A 23,661-nucleotide genomic window follows, 5' to 3' on the forward strand; every position below is an offset into this window, starting at 1 on the left:
TTTTTCAGGTAGTCCATAATACAAAGTAGTTTCAGGTGAAACTATAGTGTTGAGTAGAGGTAATAAGATAATTGATTTTTCTAGGCATTTAAAAGTAGAATTCGGTAACACAGAAGAAATATTTCTGCTTTTGCACAATAATAAGGATAACTAATTAACTGATTTTTTCGACGCATGTACAGAGTTATATATTACTGAAGATGTGCTTCCACATTAATTTCTTTTGCGGACAGTACCACATATCTAGCTTAAAATTAAACATAGATTACTTTTCTTTTTCTGCCATATTGTTTAAAGTAAGAAAGCAACTTGATCACAAAGAACTGCTTTGTCAACTGGCTTGTATACAGCTTTTTCAGCAACTGTCATCGTTCATAAAATTGTGAAAACCATGATAAAAGTGAACGTGCATGAAAGGAAACATCGCATTCAATATCCAAAATAACTTAAAGTAATACAGGACAATGTGGAACACAGTGAAGTACAAATTAATGTTGTATACCTGAGATTTATGCTGTCTCTCCAGATAATAAAACAGTTCTACCTCCTAGCACATTATGCCTTTACTTGAGAATGAGCAGTGAATTAGAAAATTGAAGTGATATCTGTACAAGTCAGTTGGACAATTTGAATAAATAATAAAATATCACCAGCAGTGTTAATATCGGCAGTACTGTAATCATTAGTACTGCTATCACAACCAGCAGTATAGTTACTAAATGTACAGCACTCATACAAAAGCAGCACTGTTACTACTAGCAACACTGTCACACTAACAGCAGTACTGTTACAACTAGCAATGCTGTGACACTAACAGCAGTACTGTTAGTACTAGCAATACTGTGACACTAATAGCAGTACTGTTACTACTAGCAATGCTGTGACACTAACAGCAGTACTGTTAGTACTAGCAATACTGTGACACTAATAGCAGTACTGTTACTACTAGCAATGCTGTGACACTAATAGCAGTACTGTTACTACTAGCAATGCTGTCACACAAACAGCAGTACTGTTACCACTGCTACCACTCATCCTCAGTAGCAGGCCATTCATATCAGTAGCATAATCAGCAGTATTTCTCCCATAAACAGCATGGTTACTGCTGATGATAAAAGCAGTACTGTCACCAGTAACAGCAACATATTCATATCAACAGCACTGCCACCATGAATAGTATCTTAAATTATGCCATTACCCTCAACACTATCAGCAGAAATGCTTCCATGTCAAAAGTCACTATCAGGAAATTACCATCCCCAGCACAGGATTTATAAATAGTGTTGTTATTCTCAGCTCCAGTGTCAGCATATGCAGCAATGCTTTCATATGAGTTTCACCATTAGCAGCATAGTCACCACAAGCAATGACAAACAGTGCTTTAATACTAACCATCAATGACACCAACAGCAGCAATCCTATCACTCCAGTAGCACTGTCAAAAGCACTGTCACTATCAGAAATGCTATATGGAGGCTTGTGATGTTGGCAGTCCTGTCACCCCAAAAGCTTCACCACTTTAAACATCAGTTTTACCATCAGCCACATTGTCATGATTAGGAGTAGAATTACCACATGCCACAGTACAATCTATGTCAGCTACACTGTCATTATCAGAAGCACTGGGACAATTCACAAGAACAGCAGCAGTAGTCACCACCTACAGTACCATAACCAGCCTTGTCACCATGAACTGTTAACAGTAGCAACACTGTCAGCAGCCACATCAGTATTAACACCACTGAAGCTACCTGAAGCAGCACTAGTCACTGGCAGCACTATCAGCAGCACTGTCACCATTGGTACAACTGTTCCCATCTGAAGCAATTCAAAAAGTAGCACCAGTCTCAGAAGGACTCAGAAAATCGGCAGCACTGTAAGCACAACTGTCACCATCATCAGCAACATTGTCACTATCTGAAGCACCACCATAAGGAGCAATGTCACTGTCAACAGTTCTGTCAGGTGTAATGTTGTCATTAGCAGGACTATTAGCAGCAGCACTATCAGGTGTATTGCTGCTATTTATCACAACTGTCACCATCTACAGTGCTGTCATCATTAACGTCAGAATAAGCAGTGTTGATAACATCAGCACAGCTACTATCTGTACAATATCCAGTACTCCTCACTGCGTTTGTCTCAGACATATGCTTTGGAACACAGAACAGACTCACACTGTCTTTTCTAATGGCACAGATGCACCAGTGGTTGATGACGAGGGTGAAGTATCATGTGCAGTTCTGGAGGCAATATAAGTAAAAGGGTATCAGGGCGCAGGAAAGAATCTAAAGGATACCTACCAGAAAGATCCATGAGATGGAAAGGAATGATTATGACCAAAGCTAGAGGAGACACGCATCTTCTCATATAAGATAAGACATCGAGTGAAACTTGGAGACACATGTTACTGGCATGTAAGATTGCATCAGGGACAGATGTAGGGGTTTTCCACAGAACAAAGAACAGAGTGGGGGACACATACAGTAGATAGTACAACCTAACTACTCCCTAGATATCCATAAGTACATTTCTCCAAAGACTCTGTGAAGACAATATCCACCTTAACAAAATGAAAGCTGCCATTACCCAGATATGTTTAAAATCATTACTCCAACCTTGACATATGAATTTAGACCCTTCTCAATTCTCTCAACTGAAAAGATTCATAAAAGAACATTTCTACATTCAAATATTGCAGTTTTGTTATATTAAACCATATAAGACTTGTTGTGTCTTTCGGCTTTTCCCAGTTAGGGGTCGCCACAGCGGAACTCCGGTCTGCTAATGATTGGCAGTAGATTTTTACATGCCGAGTTGCCAGCCCTGATGCACAACCTTCAACGAAGGTACGCCCATTCACGCATGTCTCCACACAGAAGATGCTCTAGCTGAGAATCGAACAGGGCAACGTCTTACTGTGAGGCGACAACATTACTGCAGCACCACCACTGCAGTCCTATATTAAACCGAATAAGACTATTTTATAATTTTAGTTATACTAAAACCTTATAAGTTATACGCTTTTTAAATGCTGTTTAATTTTGTCTGTTATGACATGTCCACCTGCTATGTCATTTTTGCTAGCATATATTAACAAAGTAAATATTACATAAGCCTACTTGTTTGATTTCAGGAGTAAGATATAAGATATAATCTTTTCTCTTAAGCTTAGTTTCATTCTGCTAGTAGGAAAAAGCTTAAAAGAAGCCCCTGGATCAAATTCCATAGCAATTTTCACTATGTTTAAAACTAAACTGCATGAGCCTTAGTGACTGTAAGTGTAATGAAGAAAAATGGCTGAACATACTCTTTAATTACTGATGTACTGTTCAAACCTGTTAGTATCTAGTGTAGACAGTGCTTTCTTTCTTTTATTCCAAGTAATTCTAAGATTATAAATTACCTGTCATTTGGGATTGCATTTTTGAGCCTAATTGAATGTCAATTGTATTTAACATTCTAGGTCCTCTGGTCTTATAATGAAAGGCCAAGAAATGTTGTAAATACTGTTTGTTGAAAGTTTGATTGTATTAGAATATTTCATTTTATATTTACAGTCCAGATTGCAGCAGAAAAGGATCCTGTGGCTAACCTACACACTTAGCTAACAAAAAAATAAATAAATCATAAAACGTTAATCTTACACAACACAACTTTAGAAGTAGCTTCATACCCTTGGCTAAACAATACACAGAGAATATCAAGTTATAGCTACTGAGTTACCTATAGGGGCATGTGGATACATATCTTACTATATTGTAGGGCAAATGTGTTAAGTAACATTAATTTAACACTGTGTTTTTACAGCACTGCTTTGGCATATTATTTAAAATAACACTGTCTTCATAGCAGTGTTCCGGAAAAAAGTGTCTTCATTGTAATCAGTTGGCATACTATTTGAAATATAATATTATGGCTTCACTTCGGTGTTCTGTCATATTATTTACATTAAAGTGAAATTGTGGATTCACTGCATTGTTCTGATATGCTATTTATATAAACTTAACACTGTCTTCACTGTGGTGTGCTGGCATTCAACTTACATTAAAGTAACATTGTCTCTTTGTTTCGGTGTTCTGGCATATTACTTACACTAAAGAAACACTATGGATTAACTGCAGTGTTCTGCAGTACTATTTACAGTAAAGTAATACAGTCTTCACTGCAGAGTTCTGGTAACACTGTGTCTTCACGGCAGTACTCTGGCATACTATGCAAATTCAAGTAATACTGTCTTCACTGCAGTGTTCATAGGTGTTTACTAGGCTAACAACCACAAGGGTCTTTTAAGCCTAGCCATGCATCCCAAATCTCTGACAAGTTCTGGTACCCTTAATAAGTGTACGTAGGAGTCTGGGAGATTAAACATTTACACGTTGCCAGTATCCATTAGAGACATAGGTGCCAAATAAGGGACAAATGTCCTGTTCCCCATCCAACTGTCCAGGTTGCCATGAATTGGGTTAGGGAGGAACTCTGCTTCACATGGATGGGGAGCCTGTTCCACAGACAGGGTAATCTCTGTGATACATACCTGTCTTTCCAGCAGGTCCTATTTATATCACAGGCAAGGTTTAAGTATTTAGAATGGGTAATATTGGTGATGTTTGTTTTGCAGATATGCAGGAGATCCATCAACGTGGGATCTGACAATGCGCTGTATGTCAGGCATCGATATCCCCTCAGGAGACAGAAAATAGGGATAGATCTCTAAAGCAGTCTGCACAGGACATTTTATTTAAGCCCTGTATTCTTTTAGTGAGGAGTGGATGTTCCAGTTGTTAGATATGCCTGGTTAGGTACATACTAAAGGGGGCATTGTACTCAATGATAGGTCTGATGAATACCAAATACAGTGGAACAATGACTTCCTTGGAAGTAGATGCCATACCTTTGTTTATAAGTTGCGCAACACAGAAGGATTTCCTCACCACTGTAGACATGTGATAGTCAAAGGCTAGATTACTATCTATGTGTGTCCCTAAGTCTCTGACTACTGGGTCAACTCTAAGGGGTGTGTTGTCAATATGATAGTTACCAGGGGTAGAGGACTTCCCAAAGGATACTATTATGTATTTCTTGGCATTTAGTTTCGGTCCATGGCTCTGATACCCGTTGTTTATCTGTGTCAGCCCTTCCTGAAGAACATTTCTGTCAGTGTGGGATTCAATAACAGCTCCTAATTTGCAATCATCTGCAAATTTAGTCAGCCAGAGACCACTGACATTGGCCTTGACTTCAGAGAAGTAAATGCCAAAAAGGAGCGATCCAAGGACTGATCCCTGAGGGACTCCATTTGTGACTGGCTTCTTTGTAGAGGTGGACTCCCCATTTCTAACTTCCCTTGTCCTGTCTGTCAGCCAGTTAGTTATCAACTGGATGACATACGAGTTTGAACCTAACCTCTTGTGTTTGTCAAAAATGCCCAAGTGGGGTATTGTATCAAATGCCTTGGTCAGGTTAAGGCAGGCAGGTGTGAACCAATTTGCCCTCATCCACTGCTTTGGTGACCTTCTCAAAGAAGTCTACCATTTTTTGTAGGCATGATCTTCCCCTGATGAAACCAAACTGGGTTGGGTCCAGTGTCCGGAGGTTTACTATATCATATCATTTCCATGCTAATTCTTTCTATGGCTTTATATATAAGACTAGTAAGACATGTAGGTCTGTAGTTTCCAGGGTCTGTAGATGGCCCACCTTTGTGCAGAGGGATGAGTGTTGCTGTTCTTCATTCATGTGGCACAAAGCCTGTTTGGAGGCTATAGTTAAATAGCAATTCCTGAGGCTCTGATGGGTCATGTTTCCTGCTATTTAAAAGGCATCATGCGATATTGCCTGGGCCCACTGATGCAGTGTTCTTGGCCTTAGAGAGAGCATTAAGGACCTGTGCAGGGGAGTTATATTAGATGTCATTTCCTGAGGAAACGTTGAGGAGGAGAGAGGGGTAAAGTTGGAGCAGAATTTATCTGCTAGTAGGTTTGCTATATATTCTGGCTCAGTATAGGTGGCTCCATTTACAATGAGCTCTGCACACAATTGTGTATTGTCTTTGACGTTACAGACATAAATGCCTTGTGGTTGTCCTTGGCCTGGGAGGCCAGATTTACCTCAAATTTGCCTTTGGTAGAAGTAGTTTTTGGATACTGCTTACATTAAAGTAACATTGGGTCTTTACTGCAGTAATCTGATGAACTATTAACGTTGTGCCTTGATGTCAGTGTTCTAGCATACTATTAAGACTAAAGTAGCACTGTGAATTCACTTCTGTGTTCTAGCATACTATTCATGTTAAGGTAACACTGTCAAAAACACAGAGTTCTGGCATACTATTTACATTAAATTAGAGAATGGGAAACCTGTAGATCAGCACCCTGATTGGAGAATGAGCATTCTCCAGCAGGGTGTTAATCTATGCGTAATGCCCACTGAAAAGTAGTCCACTGCTTCACGGCAGCATATTAAGCTGCTGTGCAGCTCAGACTGAAAGTAACCTAATGGATGCCATTATTTTATGCTCCCTAAGCAGCAGTTTTGCAGTTGAGCAAGTGTAAAATAAATAAAAACAAGAAAAAAAAGAAAAAGTGTGCATGTGTTTATATCTGTGTGTGAGAGCATATGTGTGCATGAGAGTGAGAGTGACAGCAATCAAGCTATTTTTACACTCACTAATCAGCATTTTGTTGTTTAGCTAGTATAAAAAATAAATGAAAGAAAAAAAGTGGGTATGTGTCTTTATGTTTCTGTCTGCATGAAGGGGTGTTTGCATGCATAAAAGCAGATGTGTGTGTGTATGTGTGGGAAAAAGAGATAGAGATAGAGAGAGAGAGAGAGAGAGAGACAGATTGTGTGTGTGTGTGTGTGTGTGTGTGTGTGTGTGTGTGTGTGTGTGTGTGTGTGTGCGCATGTGTGTGTGCGCATGTGTGTGTGAAGAGTGAAAGTGATCAAGCACTGGCAGCAGCAGTTAAGAGGACTTCATACCTCTCGACCATTTAGCTCATGATATCTGGATAAAGCCTAAAATAAAGTGGTAACAAAAGCTCAAATTAGGAACACATTTTAAATATTGCTGTTATAAAATCACAAAGTTTCTTAAATTACTTGAATTGTGTTAGCATGAATTTTCTGAAGGAAATAAGGTCTGAAACTCAAATGTATGTTATTATTTACTGACTTCAATCCCCAATGACTGGCAGCAAACCACACATTTTAGGAATAAGAGATCAAAAAGTAAAGTAAATATTTTTTTAAAAAATATATTATATTTTGAATGACACATTAGGTGGAGGAACTATTTTACATCAAATATATATATATATATATATATATATATATATATATATATATATATATATATATATATATATATATATATATACATAAAATAATATAGTACTTAGTAAATCACTACAATTTTGCAGACAGCCCATTCTTTAAAAATAATAATGCCCTCCAGGGTGTGTGTTACTGTCTTGCAGAGTTGTGCCTCTTAACATCCTCGGATGGGATTTATTTACACAGTAACACACACCTTGTTGGGCATTATTGCTTGTGTAACACGGTGTCTTCACTGCAATGATCTTGTAAATTATGGAAATAAAAGTAAAATCGTGTTATACTATTTACAAAAAAGTAGCACTGTGATTTATCTACAGTGTTCTGGCATACTATTTAACATTGTGTATTCACTGCAGTCTTCTGCCATACTATTTACATTAAAGCAAGACTGGTCCTTACCTTCAGTATCCTGGCATTATATTTATATTAAAGCAAGACTGTGCCTTTACCTTTAGTGTAATGTCATATATCTTTAGTGTTCTGGCATACTATTTACATTAAAATTAGATTGTGTCTATCTTTAGTGTTTTGGCAAACTATTTACATTAAAGTAAGAATGTGTCTTTATCTTTAGTGTTTTGGCAAACTGTTTACATTAAAGCAAGACTGTTTCTTTACCTTCAGTATCCTGGCATTCTATTTATATTAAAGCAAGACTGTGCCTTCACCTTTAGTATCCTGTCATACTATTTACATTAAAATTAGATTGTGTCTATCTTTAGTGTTCTGGCATACTATTTACATTAAAATTAGATTTGTCTCTCTTTAGTGTTTTGGCAAACTATTTACATTAAAGTAAGAATGTGTCTTTATCTTTACTGTTCTGGCATAGTTTACATTAAAATTAGATTGTGTCTGTCTTTACAGTTCTGGCATACTACTTACATTAAGGTAAGATTGTATCTTTAACTTTAGTGTTCTGGCATACTATTTACATTAAAGTAAGATTGTGTCTTTAACTTTAGTGTTCTATGGCAGTGAAGAGCAGTGAGCTGCGCAACAAGTCCTGTGGAACATGGAAAGGGATTGGCATGAGGGTCAGATAGCATGGTTCTCTCTTCCAGTTTGTGTTCAGTCTCCTAAGCAATTTTTAAAACAGCAGTATGGAGTTTGGGGACAGACATTTTATTTAGAGTTTATGACCAACAAGGCAAATTAATCTGATAAATCATGGAATAAGGCAGTGACATAACTGCTGCAGTTTAGCTGAATGTAAAGATTCCTGATCAGAGCCTGATAACAAGTTGTTATAATTTAAATACTATTATGAAGTCAGAGGTAATGAAGGCTAAATGGAGTTATTCTTTTCTCTCTTGTTCATCTGCAATCAGAGTGCTGCGCATATGGCTAAAGGAATTTATGACTTTTGTCTTTCTGAATATCAAAGAACAGGGAATGACTTTTGAAGTATGTTTTGATCTCCTGCCTTGCTGTCTCCTCTTGCTAATTTAGCAAACAAAGATGAAAGACCAGGAACTGCCTTTCTGCTGGGATGCAATTATGATAATGGCTGCTGAACTAAATTATCATTAAGATACTAGGGTGGATTTAGAGGGAAGAAAATGGACTGGGATGTATATTAGCAAGTACACTGTGACTCTTGACTAGTCACAACTGAATTTACTACTGTGTTCTCCTCAAATGTCAGAAAAGGGATGTCAGGTGTTGACTACCAGTGGAATGGGAAAATACACTGCATACAGTTGTGTACACACTGCGGTGGTGGTGCAGTAGTGCTGTTGCCTCACAGTAAGACGTTGTCCCGTTCTATTCTCATCTAAAGCGTCTTTTGTCTGGAGACATGCGTGAATGGGTGTACCTTCATTGAAGATTGTGCATCAAGGCTAGCAACTCGGCACGTAAAAATCTACTGCCAATCATTAGCGGAGCGGAGTTCCGCTGTGGCGACCCCTAACCGGGAAAAGCTGAAAGACACAACAACAACAGTTGTGTACATTATGCTACACAAGAGGTGATATACATATTGTTTTGTTTGTTGTACTAACATATGTGAGTACTAATTATTAACTTATAATAGAGATGGCTTTTCTGAAGTGAGCTCTATGCATGCAACTTAGATATCTGCAGTTTAAGATTTTCTGTATGCATCCTGTCTACTTTTATTGCCTTTTACTTTATTGCTGTGTGTGTGCCAGCTTATATATAATCTATATTTACACTACTTTCTTTCTGAAGTTGATTTATAAACTGTTGTTTATCTGAGAAGAGAGTAATCATTTTTACACTGTTGGTTAGCAAGCTGTTTATCACATACCACCTATTAGACTGCTAGACCTGTAACATTCTAAGAAATATTAAATGGTGTATTTTATATTTGGTTCAATTTAGAGCAACTTATAACTAGGGTGTCTCTGGCTCTAATCCAAGGTGATATCCAGCAATACCAAACCAGGAAGACGGCTGTGGGGAATTAGAGAATTCTGGTGGCCTTCCCTGGCAAGTGTGTGTGTGTGTGTGTGTGTGTGTGTGTGTGTGTGTGTGTGTGTGTGTGTGTGTGTGTGTGTGTGTGTGTGTGTGTGTGTGCGCACGTGCTCGTTTGGGTATGTGAAAGTAATACTTTGGGTGAAAGGCAGTTACCGTAGATAAAGCGGCATGGAAAGGCATTGGTTCACAGAGAGAACAATGAGACAGGTGGTGCTGGACAAAGACTCTGCTCTGCTCTAAAAGTGGCATATTTGCAGTCCAGTCTGTCTGTGCATATCCCCGTATGTTCTTGAAGCTAGGTTGTACTTTGTAAACTAGTTATTGAAAAAGACTTGTGGGTACTTTCTTGCAATTACTTTACCACTGGTTGGAATTAGCATGATTCAAACTCCATTGATGCTAGCCATCTTGATATCTGTGGTTGGCATACTACGATGTGGGTGTCATATTTATGGTTTGTGGTTACGGACCACCTTTACGTTTTTTTGCAGTAGTGCAAATCTCCTGTCATAAATATGAATTATATCCCATGTGAATAATTAGCTTAGTTATAAACTGCATTTATATCATATAAACAGTATTTGTGTAAAGCCCTTTCATTAATTTATTTACTCATGTGTTCATTCACCAAATACTAGCTTATTCCCATTCAGGTTCACGTGGAAACTGGAGTTTGTACCATCACTGCAGAGTTGCAAGGAAAATAACTTACTTCTGAATAAGATGCTTTTGAAATGTGTGAGAAAAAGTACAGTTTTGTACCTACCATAAATGTAGATGTCCGATAGGAATGCATCTGCAGTCCTTACAAATGGGTTGTCCTGTCGTCAGGCAGCCCTTCGGTCAGCCGGATTCCAAAGTCTGGGTCTGGCTTCGGCTGGTGTCGCACTTCACCCGACGTCATTGCTGCAGTTACTCGGGTATAAAGGCATCAGCCGACACCATTTTCCTCAGTGTTTCTTGCCCCAGATGCCAGGTGCCCTCTAGGAAGGCTAAATTTTGATAAATGCCAATGGTTCAAAATATTAGAAAGCAAACAAAAATAAGCATGTATGTACATATATACAAACAAATACACCATAATAGATTCTCCCAGCTAGCTATAAGAGGGGCAAATACCCTAGGAGTACCACAGAGGTGAAGGAGGGTGGGTAATCCTGACTGCAGATGCATTCCTATCGGACATCTACATTTATGGTAGGTACAAAACTGTACTATGTCCTTCAAGGATGCATCTGCAGTCCTTACAAATGGGTAGAATACCATAGCCAAACTGGGGAGGAGGAAAGATAGAATTATGGTGTAGTTAAGATCCCTTGCAAAACAGCAGTGGCAAAACCTGCTCGGGATCTAGAGTATAAAGGTAAATTATAATGCTTGGCAAATGTATGCACAGAGCTCCAAGTAGCAGCCTCTAAAATGTCTTTGGTAGCCACTCCTCGTAGAAAAGCTGTGGTAGTGGCTGTAGCTCTTGTAGAGTGAGGCCTGATGTTTTCTGGAGTTTTCTTTCCATGGTAGGAGTAACAAAATCTAATGCAATTTCCTATCCACTTAGATATTGTCTGTTTTGTAATTGCTTTCCTTCCATTCCTGCTGCATATGCTACCAGTAGCTGGTCAGTTTTCTATTGCTCTTGGTCCTGTCCAGGTAGTAGCGTAATTGTCTGTGTACATCCAAGGTATGCAACAGTCTTTCTCCCCTGTTCTGTGGATTGGGGAAGAATGTAGGTAGGTGGATAGCCTGATTTAAAGATACCCTGGAGACCACCTTAGGCATAAAAGTAGGATTTGTTCTCATGGACACTCTATCTTGATGGAAGATCAGAAAGGGTTGTACTGCCATTAATGCCTGTAGTTCAGAAACCCTTCTTGCTGAAGTGATTGCCAGCAGGAAAGCAGTTTTCCATGATAAGTATTGCAATTCTGCTGTTGCTGCTGGTTCGAAAGGAGGTAGTGTCAATGGCTATGTTTACCAGTGACACATCTTCCCCTTTAGCAGTACTCCAAAGGAGATATCTTTTCCATTTTGCTGAATAGGTTTTTCTTGTTGAAGGTCTGCGAGCTTCTAAGATAATGTCCTTAACCCTTTGGGATAAATTTGGGTTAATTTGTCTTATGCAATGTTCCAGGCAGTCAGCTGCAGAGTTTGCAGGTTTGGATGCAGGGTGTTGTAATTGTTCTGAGTTAACAACAAGGGAACTAGGGGTAAGGGCCATATCTGTTCCTGAGACATGCTCCTCAGTAATGGGTACCAATGTTGTCTTGGCCAGTCTGGAGCTATCAGAATGATCCTTGGACGTTCCTCTTTGATCTTCAATAGCACCTTGTGCATCAAAGGAAGTGGTGGGAATGCATATGCTGACAGATTTTTCCAGCTGAAGGATAGGGAGTCCACCTTCCATGCCAGTGGGTGGTACGTCCTGGTGCAGAATTTCTTTAACTGGTGATTGAGTGGGGATGCAAATAAGTCTATTTCTGGGAGACCCCATTTTCTTGTAATGGTTTTGAAGATGTCCGGATGCAGCATCCATTCGTGGGCATCCGTGGTAGTCCTGCTTAATATGTCTGCTAGGATGTTTTCTTTCCCTGGTACAAAGATTGCTTGTAACTGAATATTGTAACTCAGGGCCACATTCCAGAGGTCCAGGGCCATCCGGCATAGAGGGTACGAATGTGTGCCTCCCTGCTTGTTGATGTACCACATAACTGTGGTGTTGTCTGTCCTTATCATCAATTGGCCTTGTCGAAGAAATGGTTTGAAAGTCTGAATTGCCAGTTTTACTGCCAGCATTTCCTTTAGGTTTATGTGTAGGTGCAGCTGCTCTTGAGTCCATAAACCCTGTATGCATTTGTTCATCATGTGGGCCCCCCAACCGAGGTCTGAGGCGTCCGTTGTGATGGTTTGGCTTGGTTAAGTGCTGTGGAAGGGCAATCCTTCATTTGATTGACAGGTCTGAGCCCACCATTGGAATTCTTGCTTCAGGCATGGAATTATTGGAATTTGAGTTTCCAGGCTGTGCTTGTGCTGAGACCATAAATTCCTTAGGTACCACTGTAGTTTTCTCATATGCAGTCTGGCATGTGGTACCAATATTATGCAGGATGCCATGAAGCCCAATGCTTGTAGGATTTTTCTTGCTGTTAGATGGTTTTGTTTTGTTAATGCCAAGAAGTAGAGAGGGAGTTGCTCCTGTTTTTCTACTGTTAGGAATGACATTTGTTTGGATGTGTCCAGCTCCACACCCAAAAAGGTTATCTTTTGGGATGGTATCAACCTTGACTTTTTTATATTGACTGTGTATCCCAGGGCTTGTAGAAGGTAAATGACTCTTTTCAAGTCTTCTGCTAGCTTGTTTTTGTTGTCCGCTTGTATTAGGCAGTCGTCCAAGTAAGGGTAGATTTGGATCCCCTGAAGCCTGCAATGAGCGATTACTGATGCCAGGCATTTCGTGAACACTCTGGGCAGTAGATAAGCCAAAGGGCAATGCTGAGAATTGATAATGCTCTGATCCTGCAAGAAATCTGAGGTATCTTCTGCAATTTGGTCGTATGGGGACGTGCAGGTATGCCTCCTTGAGATCTAGAGTTACCAGCCAAGACTCCTTGCCCAGCATGGGAAGAAGCTGCTGTAGGGTCAGCATTTTGAATTTTGGAACAATGAGGAATGTGTTTAAAGCGGACAGATCGAGAATAGGTCTCCATTTGCCTTCTTTCCTTGGTACTAGGAAGAGTCTGGAGTAAAAGCCCTTTCCTTGCTCCATATGTGGTACCTTTTCCACAGCTCTCATCTTTAATAATTGATTTACTTGTTGTAGAGCTTCTGCCTTTTTATTTGGAGGTAGGTTTGGCATTCCTCTCTTTCCTGGTAGAGTATGGAAGTGAAACCTGTAACCTTGGTCTATTGTCTGCAAAATCCACTTGTCTCTTGTGATGTAATGCCAGTTCTTTGTAAATAAAGCTAGCTTTCCGCCTAAGGGTGCTTCTAGTTGTTCCCTGGTAGGCGGTGCCAAAGCCAAGTAACTGTGATTGTCCTGTATTAGTGGTGGTGGCTGTGTCTGTGCCTCGCTGGTTGTTACCCTGCCACTGGCGTCCCCTGTAGGCACCTCTGGATTGGCTTCTGCCTCTTGAATGCCTATTCCTGCCTCTCTGTGCTTTGGAGGAGTCTGGAAAGGACCAATTCTTGGAGGGCCAATTCCTGCTACACCTTGGCGGTTGGACCTGTAAGAAATCTTTCACCGTTTGGACAGATTTTGCCTTCTCTTCCATCTTCTTCAGCACCTGTTGTGCAGGAGAACCAAACAAATTGATCTTATCCATGGGAGCATCTAATAGTTTTGATTTGACATGGTCCGGTAAGGCCTGCTCTTTTAACCATGCATGCCTTCTGATAACTGTGCCAGTCATGGCTGATCTAAAGGAAGCCTCCAGTGCATCATAGCCGCATTTTAAAGAATGGTTACTAACTTGCTGAATGTTATGTACCATTTCCTGAACATATTTCTTGTCTAAAGGTTCATCAGAGGACAGTTTGTGGTTAACTGGTCTAGCATAAATTCTTGATACTGGATCATATGAAATTGACAGTTCAAGGCCCTAGCTGACAGAGTAGCAGAAGTGTAAACTTTTTTACCCCATCTCTCTAAGGACCTGGATTCCCTTTCAGAGGGTAGGGGAGTCTTGGCAGAGGTAGATGCTACAGCCTTGGGCCCCTGGGAGATAGTCTCGGGATCTGCAAAAGGAGCCTTGTATAAATGGTGATGAGTGTCCGGGACCCTGTAGAACCTATCGGGCTTAGCAGGGGCCGGAGGTAATGAATCAGGAGCAGTACAAGCATCATTAAATGCATCATCTACAACAGACAGAACTGGAGGTATAGCTAAAGGCCTATGTTGTGGTAAATGCAAAAGGTTCTAAGCCTTTTCTGGAGTCTGAAAAATCTTGGCCCTGCCACTGAAATTGTTCCCTCATAGCATGCAAGGTTTCCCCAAAGGAAAATTCCTCAGGTGGAGAGGCAGAAGGGATGGACTCTTCAGCATCAGAGTCTTCATAAGGGGAAAAAGGAGCCTCTGGAGGGTCTGTATTATCTGAATCATCAGAGGAAGCATCTGTGGAAACTGGCTCAGGGGGCTCTGCTCTAGGCCTCTTCTCTGGAGGTGGGTGAGAGGCCCTGTCTGGGAGAGGTTGGGATCCCCGGATTAAAGAAAAGAGATCCTCTGCTAAACTAAGCATTTGGGAACTGGAGCTAGGCCTGTGAGAGGGGGTCTAAACAGGCACAGATTTAGTAGCTTTAGCTGCTTTAGCCCTGGCAAAGGCCTTAATGGACATGGCTGCAGGAGGCCTAGCAGCTCCACGTGCAGGGGTTGAAATATCCAAGGGAATAGTGTCAGATAATTCCTGAGAAACCACAACTGCAGGTTGGATTTCAGAAGCCGATTCCACCAGGTTGGAAGAGGCCTCGGTAGGAGGTAAGCTTTTGGCTGAAGGAAGAACCGCTTGCTCGGTTTCAGCCGAAACCGAGACACTCACGGTTGTCTTAACCGCGGTTTCGGCCGAAACCGCGGACCGCGAGTGTCGGTCCTTTTCCTTGCGTTTTTTGGATATTTGTGAAGTCGGAGGATCTGACAGCATAATATAAGCAAAATCAGAGCCGAAAAAACTGCTCAGCAAATTCCGACCGACGTCTAAGCGTCCGTCGGTTAAAAGAAGCACAGGCTAGACAAGCTGCTACGTCGTGGTCTGGGCATAAACAAGGTAAGCAGTAAGAGTGGAAATCTTTATGAGGTATTTGTTTCCCACAAGTTAAACAATTATTCACTTTTTCTGACATCGGCTGAGGCAAGAAAGAGTCCCCAACGGGGTACTTAGCTTTTTAGAAGTCTTCGGTAGTAGTAGAAGTATTCGGTAGTAGTAATCTCTGGTTCTGACCGACCGGCACTTGCGAACAGCTTCTGCTTCGGGCGCCACGCGGCAAGAAAGACTGAGGAAAATGGCATCGGCTGATGCCTTTATACCCGAGTAACTGCAGCAATGACGTCGGGTGAAGTGCGACACCAGCCGAAGCCAGACCCAGACTTTGGAATCCGGCCGACCGAAGGGCTGCCTGACGACAGGACAACCCATTTGTAAGGACTGCAGATGCATCCTTGAAGGACATCAGTGGAGCCTGCCACAACCCCATAAAGACAAAGGGAAGAGATGGAGACACTGCACAGAAGGTACCCTAGCCAAGAACCAAACGGAAGAACGAAGTCCCATAAGGCAGCAGCATTATCAGCTGCATCACCTTGTTATTACACGCACATCTTCCTAAATGAAAATACAGCTCCTGAATAGTGAAATGAGAATACAGAATTCTACTACTGCATTACTAAAGCTATATAAATAATCAGCAGAACCAGAAGCAGAGATTTATCACACTAAGGCCTACATTTACACCTCAGCCTCCATTATTCTTCAAAAGTTCAACAGATTCTGTAAAGTAATGAGAATTAACATAGCCAAAAAATAACAGATCCTTCTTAATAGTAGCTTAATTTGTAAGCTTAAAACCCTCTTATCATATAATTTGTTGAATATACCTTATGGCAACACACATACCAGTTCAGCATTGTATTACTCCACTGAATAAAGGCTACTCATAAAGGCAATTAACTTTTATGAAGAATAAAACATACACTAGTGAATAATCATGTACATCTAGCGTGTGTGTGTTTGTGTGTGTGTGTGTGTGTGTGTGTGTGTGTGTGTGTGTGTGTGTGTGTGTGTGTGTGTGTGTGTGTGTGTGTGTGTGTGTGTGTGTGTGTCTGTGTGTGTGTGTGCATGTGTGTGTGCATGCGTACGTGCGTGCATGCGTGCGTGTGTGTTTTGTGTATGTGCTTGTGCGTGTGTGTGTGTGTGTGTGTGTGTGTGTGTGTGTGTGTGTGTGTGTGTGTGTGTGTGTGTGTGTGTGTGTGTGTGTGTCTGTGCGCATGTGTGATTATGCCCATGAGCATCCACTGATGGAGCAATGTAGCACTGAAAAGTAGATTTAAGCCTTATGCATTTCAGGCTACTTAACCATCTGTGTGACCATAAATAGAATAAAGCAGGTAATAGAAAATATATGAATGAAAATAGACCAACATAAAAAAATAGAATTCATATGATTTAATAGGTTAGGATTGTTGACGGTAGGCCTAGAGTGTGGCAGTGGCATGCTATTCCATGCCACAAGGTTAGTGCAGGTTGATGTGATCATACCCAGGAGATGGACAGGATGGCTGCTGTAAAGGAACATAATAGTGGACAGCTAGCATGGTACACTAAGCCAGCAATATAACATTAGAGCAATGAGGTGGAATTCCTAAATCTTCATCCGTAAACTAATAAAGCTAACTCGATATTCGGCACAAGTGCGACTCAGCAGTGTGTCTGTACAGGAACAGCTCAATGGATTGCTGATGTTTATTTTATTTTACATTTATTACCAGGAAAATCTGACTGGGATAAAAACAGCTTTTCAGTGGATGCCAGGGGGATAAGCTACATCAGAAACAGCATGCAACAAATTAGAAAATAAGCAAAGAGAACAGATATCATTTATAAAAGACAGAAACTTAAAGCCATTAAACATGTCATAGAACAATGTACCAAAAGGTTATATAAATACAATGATAAGCACAGAAGATGCAGGACAAATACTTTTGGCATAGATTTTATAGAGTTACAAAGCCTGTCATAGGTTCATAAGTTACTAGGTTAATGGCTTTAGGGCCTTTACAAACCTAGACATGTTATGTCTGTGTCCCCTAACTGACCTTGTTAGATGGTCGTTATTCACAGAGCGAGTCTGCAATCAGCACTGACTGCATACCATTAAGCATATGCTATAAGGATTTAGGCACAGTATGCAATAGGTGCTGTTAGCTTTGGAGTTTAGCATAAGAAGAAAATAATACCCATTATGTTGCAGAAAGTGAGAACTGTAGAGATATAGGATAAGAGGAGGATATAGAGAAAGAAAGAAAGAAAGAAAGAAAGAAAGAAAGAAAGAAAGAAAGAAAGAAAGAAAGATTGGACAGCCTTAAGATACAAGACAAGTAATGTGAAGAGGCAATGCAGGGTAAACGAGGGATGAGGAAAAAGAGTAAATGTGGTGGGGAATAGGATAACAATAATGGATGAAGAAGAGGTGGCACATAGGATGGATGAAAGAAGATGTGTTATTAAGATGAATGAAAATGCAAAATAAAAAGCCAAGCAGTAAAGTGCGGGTGGACTACACAGGTAAAGTTAGAGGAAGACAGTGACTTATAGCAGGAAGCAGTAAAAAGTAATCTTGTAGTTAAGAGATCATTAAGCAGCAAATCAGGAAAGATGGAGGGGACTGGGGGATGCAAGGGAGGAGATTAATAATGTGCGGCTTTTGCAGTGATCTGAAAGAAAAAAGGTCACTATTGTGATTAAGCAGATTACTGTTAGGTATTCTGTAGTGTGGGGATTTAAACATAAGTTTAACAAAGTGTGGAGCATGTGCAGTGACATGAGTTTGTCAAGTATTGCTTCACTTGTATCCTGATGGCTTTGATTTTATTAATCTTTTTAAGACATATCAGGATGGAGTTCCACTCTTGGCAAAATAGGAGGAATACAGAGAGTCACCTGCAATATTATTTGCTTTAGATGCTACATACATACCTACATACATGCATACATACACAAATATATGAATACCCCCCCACACACACACACACACACACACACACACATATGCATGCATGCACATATACCTACATACACACACACACACACACACACCTACATACATGCATATATACACAAATACATGAATACACACACACACACACACACACACACACATGCATACATGCACATACACCTATATACATACACACACACACCTACATACATGCATATATACACAAATGCATGAATACACACACACATACACACACACACATATGCATACACGCACATACACCTACATACATACATGCACACACACACCTACATACATGCAAACATACACAAATATATGAATACACACACACACACACACATACATACACACACACGCATACAAGCACATACATACACACACACCTACATACACACACACCTACACACACACACACACACACACACACACACACACACACACACACACACACACACACACACACACACACACACAAATAGTTCAAGCACAGGCATTAATGCCCTTCTAGACTGCCAATATACCAAAATACTTGTTCCCATAATAAATGTCCACACTGTTCTTAAAAGTATCTAAACTAGTGCTTGCTTTCATGTAATTTGGTAATCTGTTGCATGCATCAGCTGCTCTCTCATAGAACCAATTAGTACACTTCTCATACGTATAGAATCTTCTACACAGGGTGTCTGATGATTCTCTACCACATTTTGATAACCCCAAACATTCCCAGAGGTAGTTGTCTCTAAATGCCCAATATTCCTTAATACGATCTCCTCTTAGGCATCTGTAAGAGACTTTAGTCTTTCATAATAACTTAAATGTTCACATCTATGGATGCCCTTGGTACATTTCCACTGTAGTCTTTCCAGTTTAATAATGATTGTTTTCCTATAAGTTTTCCGTACTGTTATTCCATACTCAGGTTTGGGTCTAATATAACTAACAAACAATGACTTCATTATGTTTGACTTCCTAAACTTTATAAATCTTTTTATACAACCTATAGCTCTATAGTTATCATTAACCAATTGGTTGATATGCTAAGAAAAACTCTAAACCCATATCAGGTCCTTAAATTAATCTACAGCTTCAATCACTGTGTGCTGTATTAAATATTCACATTTCAATTTTTGTCTCCCAACCCTTATATGCTTAGTTTTTGATGTGTTTATCAACATGTTATTTTCCTGTGCCCAAATGGTCAATTTAGCCAAGTTCTTTTGCAGACATGCCTTATCTGTAACACATGTAAGCACTTTACCCAATTTCAGGTTGTCTGCATATAGACTGTAGAACACCTCAGATGAAGAAGTAAGGCCTGAAAGGTACAATCTAAACAAGTAATGGACTAGGACTGAGCCCTGTGGAACACCCTGACTGCAACCAAGAATTTCACCTGTCTAGTTGCTGCATGATACTTGCCATGTCTTACATTTAAGCCGTGCAGCGATCCATCTTATCAAGAGCACATTGATACCTAGTTCTAATTTATTGATCAGTGTTTTGTGTATGACCCTGTCAAATGCTGAAGTGAAATTTATATAGATTACATCACAGCACAATTTTTCACTCATAGCTGTTATTATATTGTTATAGAACATCATGTTACAAGTGGTAATAGATCTATTATCAACATATGCATGCTGATATATGGTTTCATGTCCCAACCTGTCCAGTTCTGACAATAACATACACAATATTACCTTCTCCGTTACCGTTTCCAGAACATGAAAGTGGACTTAAGGGTCTATATGACTCTGGGTTTGTCCTACTCCCCTTTCCCTTAAAGACAGGTTTAATAAGCACATGTCTCCAGTGTTGAGGAATCTTCCCATATTTATATGACCTAGTAAATAATACATATAATAGTACTTACTGAAGTGCTCTCAGGTCATTATTACTAATTCTGTCTCCTCCCTGTGCTTTGTTTGGATCCCATTTACGCAGTTCTTTTTCAATATAATCTTATTTGATTCCAGTATCTGAGGTTACCTGGATGTCACTAGGATGACTTATCGCCCACTTTGTGGGGCCAAACTGTTTTGCATAGCATTTTATAAATATATCTATAATTTGTTGTGTTTGAGAATAAATTTCAAAATCTACACACATTTTTCAATTTGTATGTCTTTACTCTTTCCACATTTTATATATATATAAAGGTTTCCTATTATCCAAAATATCTTTATATAAATTTTCTTCAATTTGTTCTTTATCTTGTCTCACACTATGGTTAATTTTTTTTGGCCAGCTTCTTTGCTGCAGTTTTCTAAGTTGTAGTTTGACCTCTCTTCCATTTTTTTATATTTTTTGTCTCTCACCTTGATTGGGTATCTTATTCTTATAGAAATATATCCCCCTGACATTGTATGTCTACATCCTGATGTTAAACATTTTTTTTTTATTTTTTGCACTCAAACAATTTCTCTTTCAAAATTTTTCATATTCCATCTGCAGTTTTTCCACTGAACACATCACTCCAGTTAGTTTTACATAGTGACTGTTTTGCTTCCCTGTAATCTGTAATTAACCTTCTGTGCATTGGTTTAGATTTCAGTTTGGCAGAATTATCTAGTAACAAATTAACCTTTATAACCCCATGATCACTGCACATCAATGGTGGTAAAACTTGACTTGAAGTAATAGTAATTTCTTTAGGAACACAAACAATGCCTATTATGTTCCGTTCCCTGGTAGGTTTTTTACAATTTGAAGCAATTGTTCCTAAACATACACTGGGAATAATTTCCTTACTAATGCTGTTGAATCAATATTATTCCAGTCTGTCTCTCATAGATTAAAGTCCCCAGCTAATATTATTCCTTCCTCTTGTGTTTCATGCAGTAAATGTATGAATTCCTCTAAGTCGGTAGCACTTGATTTTGGTGGTCTATACACTCCAACAATTGTTACATGTTCCAGGGTTGTCTTTATTGTCAGAGTTACACAGTCTATAGTACTGGTGTTATCACTGATGTTTGCAGAAATCCTTTGTCAGTACAGTTTGTAAGTGAAGTTACATATAGTTACTAGATTTTTCAAACTTAGTGCATGTGTGACCTCTGCCCATCAGTGCTGCTTAAGGGCCAGACTATGGTGACATTTTTAAAGTAACTTAGCTGTTAACCTTGCTGCTCTGGAGTATAATCGATCATCTCTTGGGAGATGGGTGCTTTATATGTTAAAGAATATAGGGACAGCATAGAGAACAGTTGGAAAAAGGTAGGATGAAGCTATACTTTTCAGGAAGTGTCAGTGAGGAACTGTGTAACTTTATAAAGTGGGCCTAACTTGACATGCTTTTTTGTTTTAGCTGGTTATTTTATATGTTAGTCAAATTTCACATTCTCAAGGAACACTTAGTATCGTTGTAAGAGTGACAAGTTCAATTCCGTTGAATTTAGAGGCAGGTGTGGTCAAGAGCAATTCATTCCATAGTATTGGAGCTACCTGTATAGGGCCATTGAGATATGAGGCCAAGATGTTCTGATGACCTGAGTGACAGATGTAACTGAGGCAGCACATTTCAGCAGTGGAAGAATACGAACGTACTTACTGACAAAGAACCTGGTTATAAGAGAGTGGTGGAGAACATTTCAAGGAGATGGATAAAAAAAGAAAATGAAATGTTAAGCGGGGATTAATATATGAAGGCAAATGAAGAGGAGTGGAAGAAAGGTTTAGTGTTTTGTTTTATAACCTCTGTTCCCTACTAAAGGGGTGTGAGCTGACAAAGAAAAATGGAGATACCCATGTGAGGAGCATGTGCTTAACCATGTGTGGTTTTGGTGCTGGTTTAGTAATGGATTGAAGGTGAAAAGTTTCATGACCTATTTTAGATACAATGGGATGGTGTTACATACGTAATAGTAGTATACAATCCTAGCCAATAACACTAGGGAGCTGAGCCAGTGGTGTACATGGACTGCTTCTGGAGGTAAGGGAGTGGCAAAGGCACAAAGCTGAAAGACTGTGGACTGGAGAAGTTGAGTGGGGACGTCAAATGCTTCTGGGGTAAACTGACAGGGATTTATGATCATTAATAGGCAGAGTAGCAATGTTGGCACAGATCCAGTCACCAGCAGGATAGCAGTGAGATAGCTGCCATATGTGCAGGTGGTGTTAAATGGGTTGCAATCTGAGATTTCCTTGAGTACTCCAAACCCACCCCCATAACAGTGAAGAGCTCAAGAAATACATATATCCACCTGTAGCACCTACTCTGGGAAATTTTACATAGCCATGGTGCAGTAGCAATACATGTATAATGGAAGAGGCACTCATAAAGAAGTTTCTGTTTAAACCCTTACAAAAACATGGACTAAGGGACTTAAGAACACTGTAAAAAATCTTAAGCCCCAGACAGACTGTTTAGCAGCATAAAACCAAAGACCCAAATTTAGCCAAAATATATAAATGATCAGGGAATCTCTGTTCATTTTAAAACTTACGTTTGCCTACCAACCCAAGAGAAGTGTGTTTCAAGCTGCTGCAAAAATAAAATAACAAGGAATCCAGAATTTATCACTGGTACAAGATACTGAAATGTTACATTAATCTGAAAGTAATAATGATTTATTTTCCCAATGGCTCAAGAAAATACAAACAATTTTGTGCTAAATAGTTCTTGTAAGTAACCAGAAATAAATCTGATTTTAAATCAAAAATAATCTGCTAACTTTAACAGAATTAATACAAATTAAAGGGAAAATACGTACTTCTTTCATTCATAGTAATTTTATTTTCCTCTGCAACAAAACACCTGCTTTGAGAAAAGAATCATTACACACTAGCAAAGAAAGATACTGAAAAATAAAATCCTGCTGCATGAATGCAAAGGCAGCACATAAAACTGATACCTGAAGGAGATTTTCCTTAGGTGTTGCAAGGAGGTTGACAGCTGCTGACAGTTTCTGAAAAAACTCAGCTGCGAGATCCCCTAATTCAATACCCTGGATCCAGTCTAAGAGTAAATCAAGGTTGGCACGGATCTGCACCCCTTTTGACCACTGGTAAAATCCTCCGCCAGAGCCTGTAGCAAAGAAATAATATGGTATGTCACAAAATAGTCAGTCTGTACACTTATTTTACTTTCGATGTACATTTTAATGTTATGTCAGACATGAAGAAATGCCTTTACCCTAAACAAAAGATTTTGTTTTA

At 39.6% G+C, this 23,661-nt stretch overlaps 1 protein-coding gene across 3 annotated transcripts in view; it reads right to left on the reverse strand.

Annotated features, from left to right (window-relative positions):
- LOC122794000 (ras-associating and dilute domain-containing protein-like) overlaps window positions 1–23,661 on the reverse strand; it is an 867,060-nt gene that overhangs the window by 382,670 nt on the left and 460,729 nt on the right. For all 3 annotated transcript variants that reach the window (XM_044062093.1, XM_044062094.1, XM_044062095.1), the window contains one exon: window positions 23,358–23,530. In XM_044062093.1, the coding sequence (XP_043918028.1) occupies window positions 23,358–23,530 (173 nt within the window). The remainder of the gene's footprint in view (window positions 1–23,357; window positions 23,531–23,661) is intronic.

This window comes from Protopterus annectens, chromosome 2.part1 (assembly GCF_019279795.1).
Source record: "Protopterus annectens isolate FY-2018-M chromosome 2.part1, PAN1.0, whole genome shotgun sequence".
NCBI classification, from domain to species: domain Eukaryota; kingdom Metazoa; phylum Chordata; order Ceratodontiformes; family Protopteridae; genus Protopterus; species Protopterus annectens.